The sequence below is a fragment of the Copadichromis virginalis genome, linkage group LG15, assembly GCF_057382275.1.
Source record: "Copadichromis virginalis isolate Kocher_CV1m ecotype Utaka linkage group LG15, C_Virginalis_male_GT1.1, whole genome shotgun sequence".
In the NCBI taxonomy this organism is placed as follows: domain Eukaryota; kingdom Metazoa; phylum Chordata; class Actinopteri; order Cichliformes; family Cichlidae; genus Copadichromis; species Copadichromis virginalis.
The window spans coordinates 33,105,384-33,127,624 of NC_140632.1; the positions used below are offsets into that span (position 1 = coordinate 33,105,384).

General features: G+C 40.2%; 1 protein-coding gene across 1 annotated transcript in view; it reads right to left on the bottom strand.

The window, feature by feature from the left end:
* Nucleotides 1–22,241, bottom strand: part of ddhd1b (DDHD domain containing 1b) — a 37,978-nt gene that overhangs the window by 10,764 nt on the left and 4,973 nt on the right. The window contains exons 4-9 of the mRNA XM_085432966.1: nt 19,610–19,757; nt 19,402–19,511; nt 13,749–13,855; nt 11,578–11,834; nt 10,976–11,051; nt 6,821–6,970 (exon numbers count right to left, since the gene is read on the bottom strand). Coding sequence (XP_085289092.1) covers nt 6,821–6,970; nt 10,976–11,051; nt 11,578–11,834; nt 13,749–13,855; nt 19,402–19,511; nt 19,610–19,757 — 848 coding nt within the window. The remainder of the gene's footprint in view (nt 1–6,820; nt 6,971–10,975; nt 11,052–11,577; nt 11,835–13,748; nt 13,856–19,401; nt 19,512–19,609; nt 19,758–22,241) is intronic.

Consider the following 22,241-nt stretch of genomic DNA (forward strand, 5'->3'; position numbering starts at 1 on the left):
GGCAGCCGCTAAAGCGTTTAAGTTTCAAAATAGAACAAACGAAACAGACTAAATTGTCAATTCCACTTAGAAACAAAATATTAATTCTAAAAATAAATCTTAGTTTGTTTTACAGAAGAACAGACAAAACTGACTAACTTTTGTCAATATCAAATAAACTGAGAACTACAAGGAAATTCTCAATCTCTCCTTGTTGTATAGCTTAGCTTTTCAAACAGCTTTAACAGTTACTTTAGTCTGACAAAAGCCGAATGACGAATTAGCGCTTCCAGTCAGAGACTGAGGCTACGTCCACACGTACACGGGTATTTTTGAAAACTGAGATTTTCCGTTTTCGTTTTAAAAAATAATCCCGTCCACACATAAAGGCAGAAATGAAGGAAAACGCTGCTATGAACATGCCAAAGCAGCAGGTGGCGCTCGATTCCTAACCGTGCAGAAATATTGGCCAATCAGAAGTCTAGAAGCCTTGGTGGGAAAAAGTAAACAAAGCTGGGGCATAGAAGCAGAACCGAGTCGTATGTGTGGACGGACAGTAACTGTGTGTATATGTAAGCATTTAAACACTGCAGGGAGTAGAATTAACAGTATTGTAGAAATTCATTTCACCGAAACAATAATGTGGCGCAGTGTGACGCATGCACCAGTTCATTGTATTTCCAGACTTGCTTTCGGCACAATTTACAGTGCACGCTACTCTGTTTTTTGTCAGACTTGAAATAGCCGAAATACCTTCACACTACGGAACTTCTATGGCTCTTCCGTTCGACAATCTCTCCGGCGTTGGAACCATCATCTGTTTTCTCTTCGGTCACGCTCGGTTGATTTTTCTAGTCGGCACACTCATTTCCTCCATTACCCGCTGGCTGCTTCCCAAACAAACACACGTGCGGCTTGGCACTTGTATGAGGTGCCGTAAGGGACATTATTACTGAAACGCTCTCACACACACTACTGAAACGCTCTCACACACACTACTGAAATGCTCTCACACACACTACTGAAATGCTCTCACACACACTACTGAAACGCTCTCACACACACTACTGAAACGCTCTCACACACACTACTGAAATTTTAGCTCTCACACACACTACTGAAACGCTCTCACACACACTACTGAAACGCTCTCACACACACTACTGAAATTTTAGCTCTCACACACACAACTGAAACGCTCTCACACACACTACTGAAACGCTCTCACACACACTACTGAAATTTTAGCTCTCACACACACTACTGAAACGCTCTCACACACACTACTGAAACGCTCTCACACACACTACTGAAATTTTAGTTCTCACACACACTACTGAAACGCTCTCACACACACTACTGAAACGCTCTCACACACACTACTGAAATTTTAGTTCTCACACACACTACTGAAACGCTCTCACACACTACTGAAATTTTAGCTCTCACACACACTACTGAAACGTTCTCACACACACAACTGAAACGCTCTCACACACACTACTGAAATTTTAGTTCTCACACACACTACTGAAACGCTCTCACACACTACTGAAATTTTAGCTCTCACACACACTACTGAAACGCTCTCACACACACTACTGAAAAACCAAGTCATTTCAGTTGAACAGGAAGGCATTTCAGTTAAACAGGAAGGCATTTCAGTTAAACAGGAAGGCATTTCAGTTGAACAGGAAGGCATTTCAGTTAAACAGGAAGTTAATTCTTGACAAGGAAACTGAAGGAAAAAGTGTTAGATTTCAAACAAACCACTACACAGATGTCTACTCAGCAACCTGTTAGTTAGGGGTGGGTTTTTATAATCGATTTATTGATTAAAATCGATTCTGGCTTGGATAACGTGAAATCGATTCATTAAAATCCTGAATCGATTTTTTAATATAAATTTATTTTACCCGAAATGCCAGAATCTCTGGTGAAACCTCACAAAATTTCAACAACCACCAAACAGCTAAGACAGTAAATGAGAGCAGGTACACGGCTTCTGCACAAAGTCGTAAACACACAGCGCGGACCCGCGGATCAGAATCAGTGAGATGTCGCCTTTCTCACCCGACAGCACGGACACGGTCGGGGCTGAAAGCCGACAGCTCGCTGATTCTGATCTGTCGGCAGGTCCGCGCTTTGTTTTCACGCCGTTTTTGCGCCGATTCTAAAGCTGTTAGTTTGATCTCTCTCCAAACAATATTGACTGAACCAGCAGCAAAAGAAGATCCAAACTGCGCTTCACATAAACATCGTCATGAATTCCCTCACTGTTTTGCTTCCACCACGATAAAATCGCACGTCATGCACAGCCCTCTCTCTCTCTCTCTCTCTCTCTGTACTTCAAGAACATTTTCCCGTCTAAAAATCTGTTTTCTGTATTATTCGCTTGCTTGTTATGCACAAGTCTACTGTTGTTTACAGCGCAGTCGGCCGCTGTTTTTTTTTTTTTTTTCATTTTACATACTTCCGAAAAGAAAACCTAATTTCTGCCGTTCAATACTGAATAAATTTTAACTTTTTTAAATTATGCAAAATGCAAAACGTTAGCCGTGTCTCTAATAAAACCACTGTAACGTCAGAGGTAACGTTCATATGTTGATTAATGGTTTTCTTTTTTGATGTACTGCAGAATATTTTTTATAAAATCCCAGGCCAGGAAAACCACCTTCATGTTTTTATGTGTTTTATCTTCAGCTACTTTGACACAAAGGCATCTGCTGTGATGCGCACACCTTTGATAAAGTCTTGCGTGTGTCAGCTTCCTTTTTTTAAATACAAAAATATGTAAATGTACTGATCTGAATTATAATATTTCTGACTGTCAAAATCCCCCATAATCAAATCGAATTGAATTGAATCGAATATATTAGCCTCAGCATAAGTCAAAATTTAGAATAGCGGGAGACGTGCATTATCCTGGTTATTTTTTTGGCATATGTGCTTTTTGTCTTTTTTTAGCAAAGAAAAATATCTTAAAATCATCAATAAAACCAGGGAGAGAAGGCTTAGCGTTCCTCCATTTAGCACAATGGATATGATATTTACTCAAAAGTATGATGATGTTAATAATGTCTGAGACATCCAATGCTAGATGATCCATATAAAAAAAATTATGATGTAATTCAAACAGTGGCACATCATTAATATTTAGGGAAATCCAATTTTTTAAGTTGCACCAAATACATTGTCTGATAGGGCATAGGGAAAAAAAAGATGTTCTAGGGTTTCATTTTCATCAGTACAAAAAGAACACTGATCCACCTCAAAGCCAAATCTCTTTTTTTAGAAATTCTGCCACAGTATTAGTTTTGTTTAAAGTGTGTTTCTTTAACTTTAGGTAGAATAGGCTATTTCATAAATTTTTAGTATGCTTTATCCAGTGTATATGAAATAACTAAATTAGAACCATGCCATGTAACCATTCTGTTGTAACTATGAAATATTTTGTCTTTGAAAAAACTACTAACAAATTTCTTATTGCATTTTTATCAAACAGCTGACATTGCCCTAGCAATAAATTTGGGAGCACTGATGAGAAATTATTGTATATCATAAAAATTTTAATCAAATGAAGCAGAGGCAGTGGGACCAGTTCACAAAATTTGTTATATTCTCTTTGAGAACAGTTTAGACAATATTTTTCTGAAAAGTCTGTGTAACTTAGAATGACACCGTTATCATCCAACAAATCTGTTATGAATATAATATTTTTGTTCAAACCAGTCACTCTTGAAAATTGATTTTTGATTAAGTGTTATTACCCTATTATTCCATAAGGTTGAATTATGGGGAGAAGTTGTGGGTAAATCTCATTTTCCCAAAAATGCAACGTCTGTTTTATAAAGTTTGATATCTTTATGGGGATTTTATTTGCCGCAAAATCACATTTCGAATAAATTCTAATCCTGTATACTATTTTATTAAACAAGAATCATGGGATGTGGAGCTAAGTAGAGTCTGGCTGTGACAGACAAGATTTTAACCATTTAATTCTAAGGGTGCCAACCATAAATTCTAATTCTGGAGTTTTGATACCACCTTTATTGTATCCCTTCACAAGCTGAGATCTTTCTATGTAATGGGTTTTTTTCCTCCACAAAAATTCGAACACATTTCTATTTATGGTTTTCATGGTATTTATCGTTTTTTTATTTTTATATTGTTTACGTGGCGCAAAAAAGGTTGGGGACTGCTGTACTAGCAGGTTGCTGAGTAGAAATCCTTGTAGTGTTTTGAAATATACCACTTTTTCCATCAGTTTCCTTGTCAGGAAACAACTTCCTGTTCAGCAGAAATGCCTCTGGTTTCAGTGGTGTGTGTGAGAGCGTTTCAGTAGTGTGTGTGAGAGCGTTTCAGTTGTGTGTGTGAGAGCGTTTCAGTAGTGTGTGTGAGAGCGTTTCAGTAGTGTGTGTGAGAGCGTTTCAGTTGTGTGTGTGAGAGCGTTTCAGTTGTGTGTGTGAGAGCTAAAATTTCAGTAGTGTGTGTGAGAGCGTTTCAGTAGTGTGTGTGAGAGCGTTTCAGTAGTGTGTGTGAGAGCATTTCAGTTGTGTGTGTGAGAGCTAAAATTTCAGTAGTGTGTGTGAGAGCGTTTCAGTAGTGTGCGTGAGAGCTAAAATTTCAGTAGTGTGTGTGAGAGCGTTTCAGTAGTGTGTGTGAGAGCGTTTCAGTAGTGTGTGTGAGAGCATTTCAGTTGTGTGTGTGAGAGCTAAAATTTCAGTAGTGTGTGTGAGAGCGTTTCAGTAGTGTGTGTGAGAGCTAAAATTTCAGTAGTGTGTGTGAGAGCGTTTCAGTAGTGTGTGTGAGAGCGTTTCAGTAGTGTGTGAGAGCGTTTCAGTAGTGTGTGTGAGAGCGTTTCAGTAGTGTGTGTGAGAGCTAAAATTTCAGTAGTGTGTGTGAGAGCGTTTCAGTAGTGTGTGTGAGAGCGTTTCAGTAGTGTGTGTGAGAGCGTTTCAGTAGTGTGTGTGAGAGCTAAAATTTCAGTAGTGTGTGTGAGAGCGTTTCAGTAATAATGTCCCTTACGGCACCTCATACACTTGTGCTGTACGTAACAAGTCACGCGACGTGACGCTGCGGCTGTGATTGGTTCGGCTCTGCGCTACTTAGTTTGGATTGGCTGACCTTTTTTTTATTTTATTATTATTTTTATTTTATTTTTTAAGAGGACAAGAGCGGCGAGGTCTATCGCGATAGCTTAATTTCTCTATCGAGTAAAAGTTATATCGCGATACATATCGTTATCGTTCTATCGCCCAGCTCTAGTTGTAATATTACTCTTTCTGGGTCACAAAATAAACTTTTAAGATATTTTCAGGCGTGAATGTAGTTGTGTAAACGTCAGATATCTGCTCGGTTTACAAGACATCACGTATTTGCAAAAGTGCTCCATCTCGAAGCTAACGGGAGGTTGAGACCTACTACAGGCGGGAGGAACACCGCTTTCCCGGCACATCGTGCCTCGACCTCACGGTCGGCTTCGAGCTGGCGGCCTCCGAAGAATGCGGCTAAAACTTTTGCGAGATCTCGCAAAAGTCCGTCTTAATTTTTTTTTCTCCCATGTCCCCTGCGGGGCTCCGTGCAGTTTAACATAGTCCAAGTAAAAAACATGAAACTGATGTAACGCACATAAGTTTCATGTTAGGTGCGTTACAATAATTTTCAACAATTGTCCCTTGTTGGGATTACAATCAACATAGATACATTTTACAATAAAACATACATTTTCATAAAACCAAAATACATCATAAATACAATTACAATTAATAGATAATTAATTAATAATTAATTACAATTAAAATAAATTAAAAATCATTAGTTAAAATTACTACATCTCTGATTTCCCTTTAACAAAACTTTAACTTTCAATGTAAAGGATCTGATGTCTGTAATCAATTTGATTTCGGTTGGAAGTGTGTTCCACAGATGGCAAGCCTTTATGGAAAAAGCTGATATAGTTAGAGTTGGATCAGATAACCCTGAATCTTCCTTTAGTTGTGCTGCAATAGTTTCTTTTTCACTCACCAGTCTGCATTTAATTATTATTTATTATTAATCTCTGGCCAAACACACCCAACGTTATTTATAAAGCGCTTTAAAACAGCAAGTGCTGACTTATATGTTTAACTGCTTAACATTAAAGACAGAATAAAAAATAATTTAAATTGTGTGTGTAAATACATATATATATTAGGGGTGCAACAATACTCGTATCGATATTGAACCGTTCGATACAGTGCTTTCGGTTCCGTACGCATATGTATCGAACAATACAAAATGTTTAATTTATTTTATCAACTTTTCTTCTGACGATGCTGTCTGTGTTGAGCGCTCAGTGGATCTGCGTTCAACTACTCCGCCTAGGCTGCACTGTCGAGTGCAGATCCACTGAGCGCAGCGCAAGCTAGCGAGACAGAACCGAACCGTGAATTTTGTATATTGTTGCACCCCTAATATATATATCATTTGCCTGACATGGTCCACGTCAGCTGTTGAGGAACCAGGGCACCTTGGTGAGAAAAGAAATGGGTGTGACTTAATTTCTAATCTGTGGAATTCTTCCACAGCCTGTCTTCAACTTGTCTTCTTACACTCACCCCAACTGGTCGCAGCAGATGGCCGCCCCTCCCTGAGCCTTGTTCTGCTGCCGTTTTCTTTCTATGTTAAAAGGGCGTTTTTTCTGCCCACTGTCACCGAAGTGTTTGATCATAGGGGGTCATCTGATTGTTGAGGTTTCTCTGTATTGTTGTTGGGTCTTTACTTACAATATAAAGTGCTTTTAGGCGACTGTTGTTATTGTCGCTGTATAAATAAAACTGAACTGAAACGAGTGACTCACCACAGGGTCTGTAGGGTGGAATATGTTAAAGAGGCGATTGCAGATAGATTTTGGAAGGATGTGGTCCTGCATGCCATTGTTTCCAGGACGGATTCCTCGCAATGCTAAGAATACAGCCAGAGGAGACCCCATGCAGAAGAAATTCTCTACCTGCCATACAGAGAACAGGGTATCATTAGAGATATTAGAGATATAGTCATTGCTCCTCACAGGCATTTACACTACAAGTGAAGCTCCCTCAGATTGTGATTCTGTGAGCATTTGACATGCTAGGAATGTTTGTACTTTAAATATGAAGGCCGATTTATACAACAATGTTTTTAGGCTGAAATACAGGGAGACTATAGCTGCAATCAGATCTATGACAAAAGATGAATAGAATGGCATAATAGCAACCCATCATTTTTGATATGCGGTTCACATTTTGTCACACTTTAATATTTCAGATCATCAAACAATGTTAGTATTAGACAAAGTTCATTTCAGTAAATATTAATTTTTTAAATGATGATTTCATTCGGCACCAGGAAGCAAAGTTGCAGTCCTACACAACTCTTTGTGGCTTCTCTCCTCTTGTTATCCCTTCAAAACCCCATCCCCTTAGAGACTGTGTCAGCTCCCAAACAAAAAAACCCCTAAAAATCAGGAAAAAAATTACTTAGAATCACAAAGAGTACCTGAACGCTACATCCACAGATTATCTTGTTAATAATTTTACATCCTCACTACGTATGACACTGGTTACTGTAGCTCCTGCGAAAAATAGAGCCTCAAATCAGAAGGACTTGACTCCCTTGAATAATTCTCAAACGCGTAGCTAAAGCAGATAACTTTTAAGCTGTCACAAATTTAGAAGACAATCGTTTAGCCTGGAGAAAGTTTGCTGCTTTATAAGAAAGCCCTCTGTAAAGCTAGAACATCTTACTATTCATCACTGATTGAAGAAAATAAGAACAACCCCAGGTTTCTCTTCAGCACTGTAGCCAGGCCGACAAAAAGTCAGAGCTCTGTTGAGCCAACCATCCCTTTAATGTTAAGTAGTAACGACGTCATAAACTTCTTCACAAATAAAATTTTAACCATAAATTAATTTGTAGTACTTTCCAGACTGATAGATATTTTTGTTTCTTTTCTGCTTAGATCGTGAAATGATGTGTCCTTTTTTGGGCTCTTTCTACCTACTTCACTTTGTCAGACAGGTTCTATTTAAGTGACTTTGTGATTCAGTGGGTCAGACAATAATCGGGTCTGGGTGTCACTAGGGACTATGGAAGCCTGTAATCCAAAATTTCGAGTTATCTTTCTCAAAATTACGAGTTACTTTTCTCAAAATTTCGAGTTAATAAGTCGAAATTTCAAGTTAATCAGTTGAAACTTTAAGAAAACAAGTCAAAATTTTGAGTTAACAACTCAAAATTTAGAGTTATGGATACTTTTTTTGTTCCGGAAATGGGCTTCCATAAGTTACATTGAAGTTGTCTTTCCATAAAATGTTGTTATTCACAGTTAATTTGTGATTTATTGAGGGGGATTACTTTTTCACACAGTGCCAGGTAGCTTTGGATTGGTTTTTCCCTTAATAAATGAAATCATCATATAAAACTGCATTTTGCATTTACTTGATTTATCTTTGTCTTGTATACAAATGTGACACAATTCAGTGTGACAGCCAGTTTGCCATACATAAGAGTATTTTTCTACCAACTAAAGACATCTGAGTGTAAATTTGCAACACAAAATGACTGTCACAGATGATCCATAGTCCTTTTTGGACATGTCTGAAAATCATCACTTCATGAGCACCGAGCTGGGGCCTGCCGACCACCCTTCTGCCTACGTCCAGCAGCTGAAAGATGCGGCTATGTGGTAGCTGCAAACAGGGAAGGCGGCTGGACAACAACAGCTACAGGAGCTGGTCATCACGGAGCAGTTTGTGAGGGATTGAGATGAGTAAATGAGATGTCACAGGCCAGTGAGCTCGAAGGCAGGTGGTTCTTAGCAGGTCGTCACTTTGGCTAAGAACCACCTTGCTGTGCATATAGGGGAACACACTGAAGCAAACCAGGCTACCCATCTAATACCATGGACTGGACCTAAAGTCACTGTCCCTGCTTTACTGCCATGAGTCCAGTTGCTTGCTGGAACTGCACCCAGCTTGCCTTGGGCAGGAGTGCTGCAAGCATGGAGTGACCCTGTCACTTCTAAAAATAAGTGCCCTCATAGGTGGTGGTGGTACAGGTCACTTCCAACACCTTTTCCCAGTCAGGGGGGCACCAAACAGTGTTGTGATCAAAATGCAAAGGGGATATACATTGTGACATGATAGATTCAGACTACATTCAGTCCCTGACTCAAAGGGATCTGGTTCACACATTTTAAGTGTGTAAATGGGGATATTTACTGATATGCAGTAGCATCAATGTAAAATAGGTACAACGGTAAAATGCCAGTAGCCCGATCCCATTGGCCACATATTTGGGTGCATGTGCACACTTAACCACATAAATCCAGCTCACATTCCAAAAGCACCTTTGTGCTCTTTACCACTTATGGAGGTCATGTTTGAACAAACTGGCATGGATTTCACTGGGTCGTTTCATCAAGCCATTTGTGATAAGTTCAGGTGGACTGTGCAATTCGATATTACAAAGCAAAGCACCATAATATTTCTGCAAGAAATGCCAGATGAATGACAGAGCTGAGATGAGTCCCTTCTAACTACCTTTTTTAATCAGCCCAGAAGGCATGTGTTGCCAAGTTGCATCTTCCAGGTTACAATAATTTCATACAACATCATGTTAAGACTTCCCAATGGTGACGGTTTGGTCAAGACTTTATAGATTGCCAGAACACAAAAAGTAGTTCTGAAAGAATTTAAACTAAATCTGGAAATGAAGGTAGTAGGAGTAATAGTGCCTGGTGTAGTCCTATTGTTATTGTCATGAAGAGGGATGGGTCTATAAGGTTCTGTGTTGACTATCCCAAGGTGAATGCTGGTTTCCAGTTTGCTGCCTACCTCATGCCGTGGATTGATGAGCTCCTTGAACAATTGGGCACCGCTCAATTTTTCATGACACTGGATTTAACCAAGGCCTTACTGGCAGATTTTCTTATCTCCAGAGTACAAGGAAAAAATGCCTTGGTTTGGTGCCCCGGCCTGTTGCATCCCAATACTACAAATGCTACTTTCTACGAAGATTAAATGATCAGCCACAGAAAAACCTGAGCATAGCATGTACAGTGGGTAAGCACAGTGCTGGAGCCCTTGAAGCAAGCTGGACTTATTCCCAGCCTGAAGAAGTGCAGGATTGGACAGAGGCAGGTGCACTGCCCTTGGGAAGTGGCCGAATATCCTCTCATGTGGACAAGATGGGATTGGCTTGTTACTATCAGAAGTTCATCCCACATTTCACGGATGTGAATAGCCCATAACTAAACACACCGAGAATGGTGGTCCATCTTGGGTCTGGTGGACCGATTGGTGCCAAATGGCTTTTTATAGGGTGAAAATAGCCCACTAGTGGAACACCCTGATCAACAACTTCTCTGTCCCTTTTATTTCGCACATTGATGTGTTGAACAGAGGGTTGGGGGCTTATTTTTTTCCAGTTGGTGTGTGGGGTTAACTCTCAGTGCTTTACATCAGAGAGAAACTTAGTAATTTAATATAGCATACCAAGTTTGGACCATGCCACACTGCAGTTGCTCCACTACATAAAGGATGCCAATGTCCAGATCACTCGATGATGACTGTGGTTAACTTCTCTTTCACTGGGGAAGGGGTTAGAGCAAATAACTTCCCGCCCTAAGTTGGGCAGTGGGGGTGCGTGGCTGTGGGTTATGGTTTGTGGCTTTGCAGTAGCAGGGAAAGGTAGGGCAGGATGACCGAGGGTTCCTGCATCAGTTGCAGAAAGACACATAGGGTGTGCAAATTAGTTTTTTCCCTATATAGTACATGTTGAGCACAATAAGCAATAAGGAAGGGGGCAAATACTTTTTGACTGCACTGTGGGGCTGAAGGAACGCAGTGGTGGACAAACTAAAGCAGTGGGAATGAACACTATCCATGAGAGTATATTCCCAGAAAGTTTTATAATAAAGATCTGTGTGTGCAAATCTGCTCTGTTTGAGGAGAAACTGCTACACCATCTTTACCTTGAATTTCAGGGCGGGCACTGGAACACAAGACGAAGTCTGCAGACCCTGGAACTGATCCTCTAAGTCCCTCAACCTGGACAGGATGACGGATACCATTTATTATGCCAGTGTAAAGCAGTTGACATGACTTTCAGCCGAAAACATTCTAATACATAATGAAAAAACAAAGGCTGATGTGAAAATTGTGACCCGAAAAATGTGTGAAAAATCTGAAACTGAATAAAATAAAACTGTTTCTCCAAGTCAATGACAAAACCATAGTGATATCTCTGACAGAGATTATCAAACTCTCAAGCTATATTTTATTGAGCATTGATCCTTATAAAGATATTTGTTCCCTACATTTTGAGCGGCTCCAAGCCATTCTGCTGATGAAGGCCACTTAAACAAAGAGTTAACCTTTGTATTAATACACAAGTATTATACAATTATATTACACAAGTGATTAAATATTTCTCTCTCCCTTCCTATATAATGAAAAAATGTGGAAGAATAAAGAGGGTCTCTCCTCAAACTCCTTTGTGCCATTAGGTACACTTTTTGCTGAAACAGATGGGGACTGACTCCTTACCTGTTTCAGACAAAAGCCAGAGGAGTACCTGAGGCGCGTTAGTCTCAGTTGCTCCTGAAGGTGGTGCTTTTCATCAGTAGGCCAGTGGATCTGTGGATCCTCTGGGTCTAGGGCTTCTGGATGATGAAAGCGAACTGGATCCCAGCCTGTCATTATGTCAAAGGTGATGACGCAGCCCAGTGAGTGAGACACTATGGACACCTTCCCATTTTTCTCAAAGTCTGGGTTCCGTGAGCAGAAGAGTGAGTACAGACGATTCAGTTCCAGAGTCAATCCCCTGGTAATCTACACAAACAAAACAACAGCATGTGTGCACAACACCATGAGATATAAGTTTAATTATGTCAATCAGATTCAAATAGATATGATTATATTTGATGTTTTAGGGTCATTTTGATCGGCCGGTAGACCAGTGCTGCATAGCCAGTCTGGATTACAAAATCTTAACCAGATTTTAAGTGTGACAAAGTTTGGTTTAGCCTAATAGGAGTAATGCTGAGTGCCAGCAGGGAAGCAGTTTATTCAACACACTGATCACAATTTAGAATCACCAATTAATCCAACATGCATGTCATGAAGCAGCAGTACCTGGAGGAAAGCCACACAACTTGCTACAGAAAGGCCAGGCTTCACATCACAAACCACTGCACCAGCTCCCTGCAGCACCATATCAGTGAGGGGACAAAGGCTAGCCCTTAGGAACACGGTTTGTAGTAAGAATACTTATTTATTGTTATTGTTTTTCATTTATTAGCACATTGAAATAAAAGGTTAAAATAAAATAAAAGTTTTATCGTTGTCATGTGTTGAGTGTGAGAAAAGTGAGGATCCAAATGCAGACATTCAGAGACTTACTGAGGTAAACTAAAAGTAAGGTGTTTTATTTGGCCGATTGCAAAAATGCATGTGAAACAAAGTGCAAAGGGAAACTGAAAACTATTAACTAAATTATTAAACTATTAAATGTGATATCAATTAAGCATTTGGGAAATCCACTAACTCCCTGTACTAAAGGGAAAATTAACTGGAACATGTAAGTGACACACTCTGTAAGCGAATCATGACAAAGGTGGTGGATCAGCCAAAAACTACACAGGCGGAGCTTGTTGATGATATGAAGGCAGTCGGGACGACAGTCACGAAGGATTTCTCCATTAAGTACTAAGTCATGTTTTGCTTGGGGATCAAATTTATGTTTTTTGGTTGGCGTAGGATTTTTTGTTGATATCCTATTTTTTTTCATTAAACGAACCTACCATCAAAATAAGAGACTGGTCATTTCTTTTTAAGTGTAAGTGTAACAACTTTGACTTACACTTTAACCTCAATAGCTCATCAGTTGGATCAGCCCACAATGGGCAATCTTTGCTCACCACGTGCATCAGTGAGACTTGCCTCCTCATGACCAAGTCGCTGGATCACCACCCATTCCTTCCTTTTGACCACTTTTGATTGATACTGACCACTGCAAACTAGGAACACCTCACAAGAGCAGCAGTTTTGGAGATGCCCATTTTCAGCTGTGAGGACAAAATGTTGAATTGCTCACTATTATATCCCACCCACTAACAGGTGCCATGAAGAAGATACAAGAGAAGAAGCATGAACTAAACCTCTTCTGAGAACATGCATTTGTATTTGCTTTAAACCAAAGGGCAATTTCTTTGATATATATATATATAATATATATATATATATATATATAGTAAAAGTTCAAAGACATTTGATAAGTCAGAGATTTCTGACTGGCAAAAGTACCTTCGCCAAGGTAAACAGACTGTTGCTGATTATTATGTAGACTTCTGAATCTTAGCTGACTAGGCAGGCTGGGAAGAGAAAGACCCTCATTTTTACATGGATGAAGTAAAAATCTCAGAAGTGAATTCGCTGCCAAAGACTTTCTAATGTGTACTTGATTTATTGATACCTGAATGTGCATTAGGATCAGTGATCACATTCAGGTGCAGAGATGACTGCCAGACTCCCAGGATCCACCGACCTCCAAAAGTGCTTACCCAGATGCTCTTTCTCTGTAAGTTCTTTCTATCTAACATTTAGAGAACTCCTTGGGGTTAGTGTCTTGCCCAAGGATATTGGAGAAGACGAGGATTGAACAATCAACTTTCTGATTAGTAGGCTGCTCTACCACCTGAGCTACAGCTACACTGAATGTTGAAATGGTGGGGCTTTTTCACTCACCTCATCTCTGTACAGAGGACTTGTGTAGTACATGATGTCCATGGCACTGCTGTTCAACATGTCTCTTAGACCTCTAACCTTGTCTGGAGTGATGGAGTCCACTGTGTCTGTAGGAAGAACATCGAAATACATAAGACATAGTTGTCAGAAGTTCCCAGAGCAAAATGAATTACTTTTTAATGCTTCTGCATATACTTGAGTAGACATTATGATTCTGGCTTGCAATGTATAGATATGGCAAAACTCAGTAGTATTGTCCTTCTGTCCAACATGAATATTAGCGAGTAAACCACAACATGAAACCACTGACAGGTGAAGAGGATAGTACCATCATCAGCAAGTGTCAGGAACATTTTTCTCACCAGTGCTACTGACTTTTTCCTCCTTGTTTTGTAGCATTCAACAGTATGCTACAAAACTTCTCCTCTTTTGGTCCCTTTCGTTTGCTGCATTCATTTCTGTAGTTAAAAGTTGCTTTTGGGGGAAAAGTAAGTATGAGGAGGAAGTATAAGGATGATAGATGGATAGTTTTTCAGTGTCACTCTGAGAAAGAACGTTTCTAGTTTCAAAGATGTTGTGCAAATGGAAGAAAACAGTTGTTGTTTAATATGTACCCTGAAGGACGTATCCTGGTCAAAAAAGGTTCCTCACAGTGTTACTGGAGGCCAAGGTAATGCCATCCAGAGTAAGAATCTGGTTTCATATCCATATTTGTAAGCTGTTTAAGGCCAAGTGAATTCATCTCATGTAATAATAATGGATTGGATTTATATAGCGCTTTTCAAGGCACCCAAAGCGCTTTACAATACCACTATTCATTCACTCTCACATTCATACACTGGTGGAGGCAAGCTACAGTTGTAGCCGCAGCTGCCCTGGGGCAGACTGACAGAAGCGAGGCTGCCATATCGCGCCATCGGCCCCTCTGGCCAAGACCAGTAGGCAAGTAGGGTAAAGTGTCTTGCCCAGGGACACAACGACCAGGACAGAGAGCCCTGGGATCGAACCGGCGACCTTCCGGTTACAGATGCGATTCCCAACCCCCTGAGCCACGGTCGCCCACACTCATGTAAACAATAACGTGGCGCACAGCGTGACGTGAAAAAAGGCACATACCTTTGACATTGTGTGACGACCTCTGTACTCCTCGTCCACACGTAAATGCAAAAAAGGAGTTTTTAAAAATCTGTTTTCGGTGATTTGAAATGCCGTGTACGTGTGGACGAAAGGCCCAAACGCATAGAAACAGCTGCGTTTTCAAAAATACCCATGGAGGTGTGGACGAAGCGGTATTTGGGGGGGGCAGCAAAAAAAGTTTGGGAACCACTGAATTAGAGAATTAGAGGTATTTATGTCTTTAAGACATTCCTGCAGTTTAACTAATTGGTGTGTGTTATCTGGCTAGACAGAGTTGGGTGCCATCTGTATAGCAGTGAAAATGTACGCTATGCCTTCTGATGATATTGCCTAAGGAAGGCATGTATCATGTAAACAGAAATTGGTCCTAGCATTGAACCTTCTGGAACTCCATATTTGACCATAGACAGCTCACACAATTTTCACCACAAACTCATGAGCTGTGCTCTAAAACTTTTTAGTGAAGGACCTATATAAATTCAGCTAAATGCACTTTTTCTAGTTCATTTGATCCCTTACAGTACAGTCTTTTGGTAAATTATAGATAGATAGATAGATAGATAGATAGATAGATAGATAGATAGATAGATAGATAGATAGATAGATAGATAGATAGATAGATAGATAGATAGATAGATAGATAGATAGATAGATAGATAGATAGATAGATAGATAGATAGATAGATAGATAGATAGATATCTGAGCGCTTGGTGTTTCCATCTGCTGACTAGCTTCATGGTGATGCTGATTTCCTTTTCTAGCAGGACTAAATGGTTTGCTGAATAAGTTCTTACTGAGGTTGATGGGCAAGGCAGCTTGTCCGACCTGAACCCCAGAAAGAATCAAAAACACAGATGAGCTATCAAAGCAATCTGGGCTTAACAGAGCTGATCACCTCTATGCCACGCTGCATCGACACCATAAAGGATATTTCATGAGCTATAAGGTCATCATGGGCTGTAAGCTAATCATCAAAATAAAAAAAGGAAAAAGCTAAATATATATTACAATATTGTAATTCTTTATTTAGTTTTTGCACTAGTATTTAAAAATCTTAATAGAAATTCAGTTAAAGATCAGAATACAGAACAAAACACGAGGATGATGGTAGATTTCTTTTCTTAAAAGTAATCCAGCATGGCACTAAATCACTCCCTGTAAAAAAGAATTTGTCACATTTCTTGTTATATTACTTTTGGATTACTCAGTAATATGCCCTGAAGTGCACTCTGACACAACGACCAGATAACAATATAAACCTGAGCTATAGTCTCCCATGCTGACACAAATCACTATCCTAATCAGGACATACATGTGCTCTTTTTCTTAGTCTTTACATAAAACCACAAAAACAACATCACAAAGCAGCTGAAAACCAGCTCAAAGGAATTCCCTCAGTGATTTTACTTTAGAATATATACGGACAGAAATGAAGTCTGCAATGCTGCAAGCCTGACTGCTCATCACCACTTTTGTTGACTGTTAAGGTTCAGGCTCTGGCTACATCCTGGTTCAGCATATGCTCAGCTTTAACATCACTCTGGATTCTTCTGTAGCTTTATGTCAGCATGCTGTTTGTGTAGACGTATGCAAAGAGCAAGAGTTGTATTGGTTTTGTCCCAGATGCAGTTTGCACTCTACCAGCGTACTTTTGCCTTTTTGTGCAATTAAAATCAAAGTAAAGTCCATATTTCCATTCCTCAGAAAAACATTGTTGTAATTTAGTCTGCCTCTGGTGTGGTATTGAGAAATTTTGAAAGTCTTTCACTGCATTACCTAATGTGGATAGTTGTTCAAGAGCCAAAGACCACTTGTGGAGAGCTACAGAAAGACCTGGAATCAGCAGGTACAATTGTTTTGAAGAAAACAGTAAGTAATGCACTCAACCGCCATGGACTGTATGCATGCATCTACTAGGATGATGAAGATAAAACGCCGGTGGATGTGTGATACTGAAAACAGGAAACTCTCAACTGTTTTCAGAGAAAGAAAATAATGGCTCAGCCAATCTGTTGACCTCAATCGCATTTAGAATCTATGGCGAGTACTAATGCTCTGAGTCCATAAAAGGGGCCCACAGAGCCTCAGAACCTGGAGACTATTTGTGTGGAAGAATTATCAAGCATCACACTGCACGCGACTAGTTTCTCCATACAGGAGGCATCTTGAAGCCGTCATCACCAACAAAAACTTTTGTACAAAGTGGTAATTGCATTTCGGTAAGCATGTTCAATACCTTTTTTTGGTGTCATTTCTCATTATTACACATTAACTACTTAATTTATATATAGATAAGATATTTTTATTGATGCCCATGGGGAAATTGACTTACAGCAGAAGACACCTGACATTCAAAAACACCACATAAAAAACAAACACATCACCTTAAAAAACATAAGCACACAATACATAGACACTTTGGCTTTCCTTATATCTTAGGGATGATTTTATACCACACCAACTTGGCAGCCTATGTGTTGCTTATGTTCAGAATTTTGATGGCTTGAGGAAAAAAAGATCATTTGGACGTATTTTCTGTGAACAAAGTGGGACAATAGCGCTGTGCAGATAATAATAATCCAATAATAGAAAAGGTAAGTGGATGCCTTACATCACTCACAATATTATTTGCTTTACTCCATGCCCAGTCCCTAAAAATGCTTTCTAAACTTGCAGTTTAGAAATGTAATAGCAATGCAGTTCCAGGCAACTTACTAGCTAGTATCACTGCCTTTCTAGTCATCTTTTTCTGTGCCTCAGAGACATTTTCCAAACCAACAAATAATACAAGAACTAAACACACTTTTAATAAAAGCCCAACAAAACATATGAAGCATTTTAGTTATGTTTTATGGTCGAGCATAACGCCCAGACATTTGTATTCAGTCACACACTGGATCAGCTCTCCATTTAATTTAGGCTGGGATACTGGATTCCTCCTAAAATCTACTGGCATTTGGTCTTTGTGGTGTTGAGGACAAGATTTGCCCTCTCACACCATTTAATAAAATATTCAAGAACTGGCCCATCCTCCCCATCATACACGAGGCTCTCTAAAGCTGTATCATCTGCATAATTAATAAAAAGTCTGTTTTGAAAGGTGCTATTACAAGACTTGGTATACAGAATAAACAACAATGGAGATAAAACAAAGCCCTGATGGGAGCCTGTTGAAATGGTCAGTTTGTCAGAAAGTTGAGTTACCATTCTGACCAGCTGTGTTCTACTCCAAAGAAAATCAATAAGCAAAAATTCTTTTTCCAATTTATCTGCTAAAATAATCAGTAAGATTGTGTTGAAAGCAGAGGAAAAGTCCACAAATAAAATCTTGGCATGAGTCTTTGCTTTTTCCAGATGAGCATGTAGTAAGCAGCAAAATTAATACAGCATCTTCCACCCCTCTCTAGGGTTGATAAGAAAATAGCATGAGGTCTATAAGACCTTGAGTTTTCGATACCATGTACCTTTTCACCACATGTTCAAAACATTTTATGGCCAGAGATGTGGGTGCAACTGATCTGAAGTCTTTTGGAACCAAAGGTCTAGGGAACTTTGGAACAGGAACAGTTACTGACACTTTCCAGATATTTGGTATCGTATGACTGTTAAAAGAAAATCAAACAAAAAAAACTGAAAAATATTTTTCAAATACTCCCACAGACATTGTCAGGATCTGAACTTTTTGGGGGTTTACAGCCTCCGAAAACTTGCAATACTTTTGATTCTGTAATAAAGTCCAAGGGAGGAGTTGGTGAGGACGGCAACTCAACAGGACAGTCATTTCTGCTGCCACTATCAAAGCAGCAGAAAAGGGTGTTTAGTTGATTGGCCATCTCCAGACCCTCACTAACCTGCAGGTTGAGGGAAGCCTTCCCCCTACCTTGATGTGGGACATTTATCATGGGTTTGATACTCTGCCGCGCTTCTCTGGAATTACTAGATGTGTCACAGCACCCTCTAACTTTTGATTGTACTTTTAATTTGTCTCTGGAGGTCACTTCTGGCTATGTCATCATAGTCTTTAAAAGTCTTTTTCTTCATTTGTATAACCTTTACAAGTTTTGGATGGGACCACTAAATTCACACAGAAATGTATATAATCAGTCACCTGTTTGGTACAGTCATTAATGTTAGCACTTTTAAATACTTAGACATCTATGGTTTGATTTCTTTGCATGTGTGGATTAGATGGGTTGTTACCAACATCTAGTGAGAATTTTATGTCATTAGCGCCTCTAGAAATATAAATATATTTTACATAGAAAAACTGTGATGTGTTCAATGCTTATTTACCCACTGTATATGTTCAACATTTGACATAGAAAAAAAAAAGTGCTGAACAAAAATAAGATTCACTAAGTATTTATGCAAATTTTGATCCTGTTTTAGAAGATGAAACTCTGAGTCCGTTTAATGTAAAGTGTTGTAAGCAGGCTTTTCACACGTGCTGTAGCAGAAAAAAAACTGCATAATAAGCTTGCGAGCAATCCAAAACAAAAGTGTTGTAAAGCATACCTCCATCGAGACACAGTTTGGACCTCCACTCCACAGGAAGGAACTCTACATGCTCTGTGGTGCGATCTGAGAAGTGTTTCTCCTCCATCTTTCTGGCAGCATCTCTCATCCTATCCAGCAATTAAAAATAAATAAACTGTTACTTCCAAAATTACTCTAATTTTAATTTGTTATCTGTTCTTGCAATGGAAACACCATAATTTCTCACATGCTGGTGTTCCTGATAATGCGACCCTGGTCCATCTTCTGGCCAATGCCATGCACCACAAATACAATGTGTGTGGTTTCAGGTGGGGTGTCTTCAGGTGCAGCCTCTTCCACGTACCCTCGATGGAGACGTGTCCCACTGCTGGAGGCTGAGGACGTGAGAGACAGGTACAGGGCTGTGAAAAAAGTATTTGCTCTCTTCCTGTTTTTTTTAGTCCATCCAGCCATTCATCCATTTTCTTCTGCTTATCCAGGGCCAGGTCGCGGGGGACACAGTTGAATGCCTTCTTCACATGTACTTCACATGTATACTGGTAGTCAAACTCCCATGCAACCTCAAATATCCTCAAAAGGATAGGGAGCTAGTCCAGTGTTACGTGAACAGGACAAAAACTGCATTGTCTCTCTTGTATCCGAACTTTGACTAATGGACGGACCCTACTTTCCAGCACCCCCCCTATAGTTGGAGCACCACTCTGGTCTGCCAATACAACGGTACCACTTGAGATCGCCACATGACATTGTAGAGGCGTGTCAACCAAGACAGCCTTACAACATCCAGAGCCTTCAGGAACTCAGGGTGAACCTCATTCGTCCCAGGGGCTCTACCACCAAGGAGCTCAGTAGCCTCACCCCCAGTGATGATTGAGTCATGCCCCTCATCTGCTTCCTCTATGGAAGACCTTCCAGTGTGATTAAGCAGGTCCTCAAAGTATTCCTTCCACTGCCTAACAATATCCTCGGTTGAAGTCAGCACACCACCCCATTATTCACCGTGTGGGTAAAGCACTGTTCTACCCCTCCTGACTCACATGACGGTTTGCCAGAACCACTTCAAGGCAGTCCAAAGTTTTTTTTCATGGCCTTACTAAACTCCTCCCTCACCCGAGTTTTTGATTTAGCCACTGCCTAAGCCACATTCCACTTGTCCTGCTGGGACCCATCGGCTGTCTCCAAAGTCCCACAGGCTAACCAAGCCGAGTAGAATTCCTCACCAATGGAGGTGCGGAACACGGTCCGTTCTGACTCAATGTCCCCAGTCTGTCAAAGGTGGGTGCTGAAAATCCCACATCAGCGTTGAAGTCTCCCAGTAGCACAACAGAGTCCTTAGGTGGAGCACCCTTAAGAACACCACCCAGGAACTCCAAAAGGCCAAGTATTCTGAACTGTTGTTTGTAGGGTTGCCAACTCCCTGAAAAATAAATAAGGGACACCTCGTGGCCAGGGCCGGGCGACCCAGTTGTCTTCACCCTTCCCAGTGTGGTGAATTTTCTAGCTCTTTTTTTGTGTGTGAAATTATTTTTTTAACCATTTGACTTGAATTTGATTTAAGTAGATGTGTATTCTTTGTGATATGAACACATGTGAAACAAATGATCATTTAGCCATTTATTTTTAGCTCAAAATGACAACATTAACACAATAAAACAGGTCTCTTTCTTAAACAGAAGCCTGTCATGCTTAACTTTTGAGAATATAAGTAAATCTTTCTTTAAAAGAACTCTGTCCTGCTTAACTTAAAATAATAGAAAACAATAGAAAGAAAAATATTCTTGTAACAGTGCACATTTAGTGCATTTAGTACAATTGGCTTCAGTTGAGGTATTATTTCAGCTTTTCTAATGCTAATCAGCTGCTCCTGTTTGTAAACCCGCTTGTTCCCATGATTACGCATCATAACTCATCATCATTATTCATCTATGTATTACTTTTATGTATTAGTCATCTATTTGTTGTAATCATCTATCCTTGCAGTTGTTTATTACACAAAATAAGTTATATTATCACACTTCTGGCCACATAGCGCTGATATTCATTGCACATGCCCATATTAACTTTTTCCAGCCAGGTGTTTTCCTTTTCCCATTCTTCCCTTTCTCTGAGGGGGAACAAACATTGCTGCTCTAACGCTGGGCTCACACTGTGCGGTTTTAGGCCCATTTTGAGACGATTTTTGAGTGATCGGACCGATTTTGGCCTTCATCGTGCGTCGTGTAGTATACGTGGGGTAACGAGAAGTGATTAACACCTCACGACCAGCTCCCGATCATCAATCGCTCGTGAGGGTGTCACCACAGGGGCTCACACTGCTCACGCGCAAACACGTAAACGTCGGTGAAAAAGACGGAGCAGCACGGCTGTGCAGCGTGTGATCTGGACACAAGCGACGGAGGCACAACTTGGAGAACTTTGGAAAGCTCATCCGAGCCTTTTCGATGTGGCATCACAAAATGATCACGACCACAACAACCGTGAAAATAGTTGGATCGACACTGCTGCTCAATCACAGCTGCCTGATCAATGTTTTTCATTAGCAATTTAGCAAAGTTGATGGTGGTGGTGTGCGTGTGTGAGTGAAAGACAGAGAGGGAGAGCGACAGATTTTCTGTTATAACCTTCATTTTATGGAGGCACAGTGTGCGCACTCAGGTCGCATCAGAGCATCGGGCGGTATAGTGTGAGACCTGCATCGTGACCTACCAACTTCTAACCCCTGCGAGTCAATTGTGCAGTTTGAGCAGGAGCTGAATAACGTGACTGAAAAAATCGCACAGTGTCTGCCCAGCTTTAGGTGTACTGTCGTCCGAGACTTGCACCGCAGTGTCGGCGTTTGTTTCCCTGTTGGCCATGCT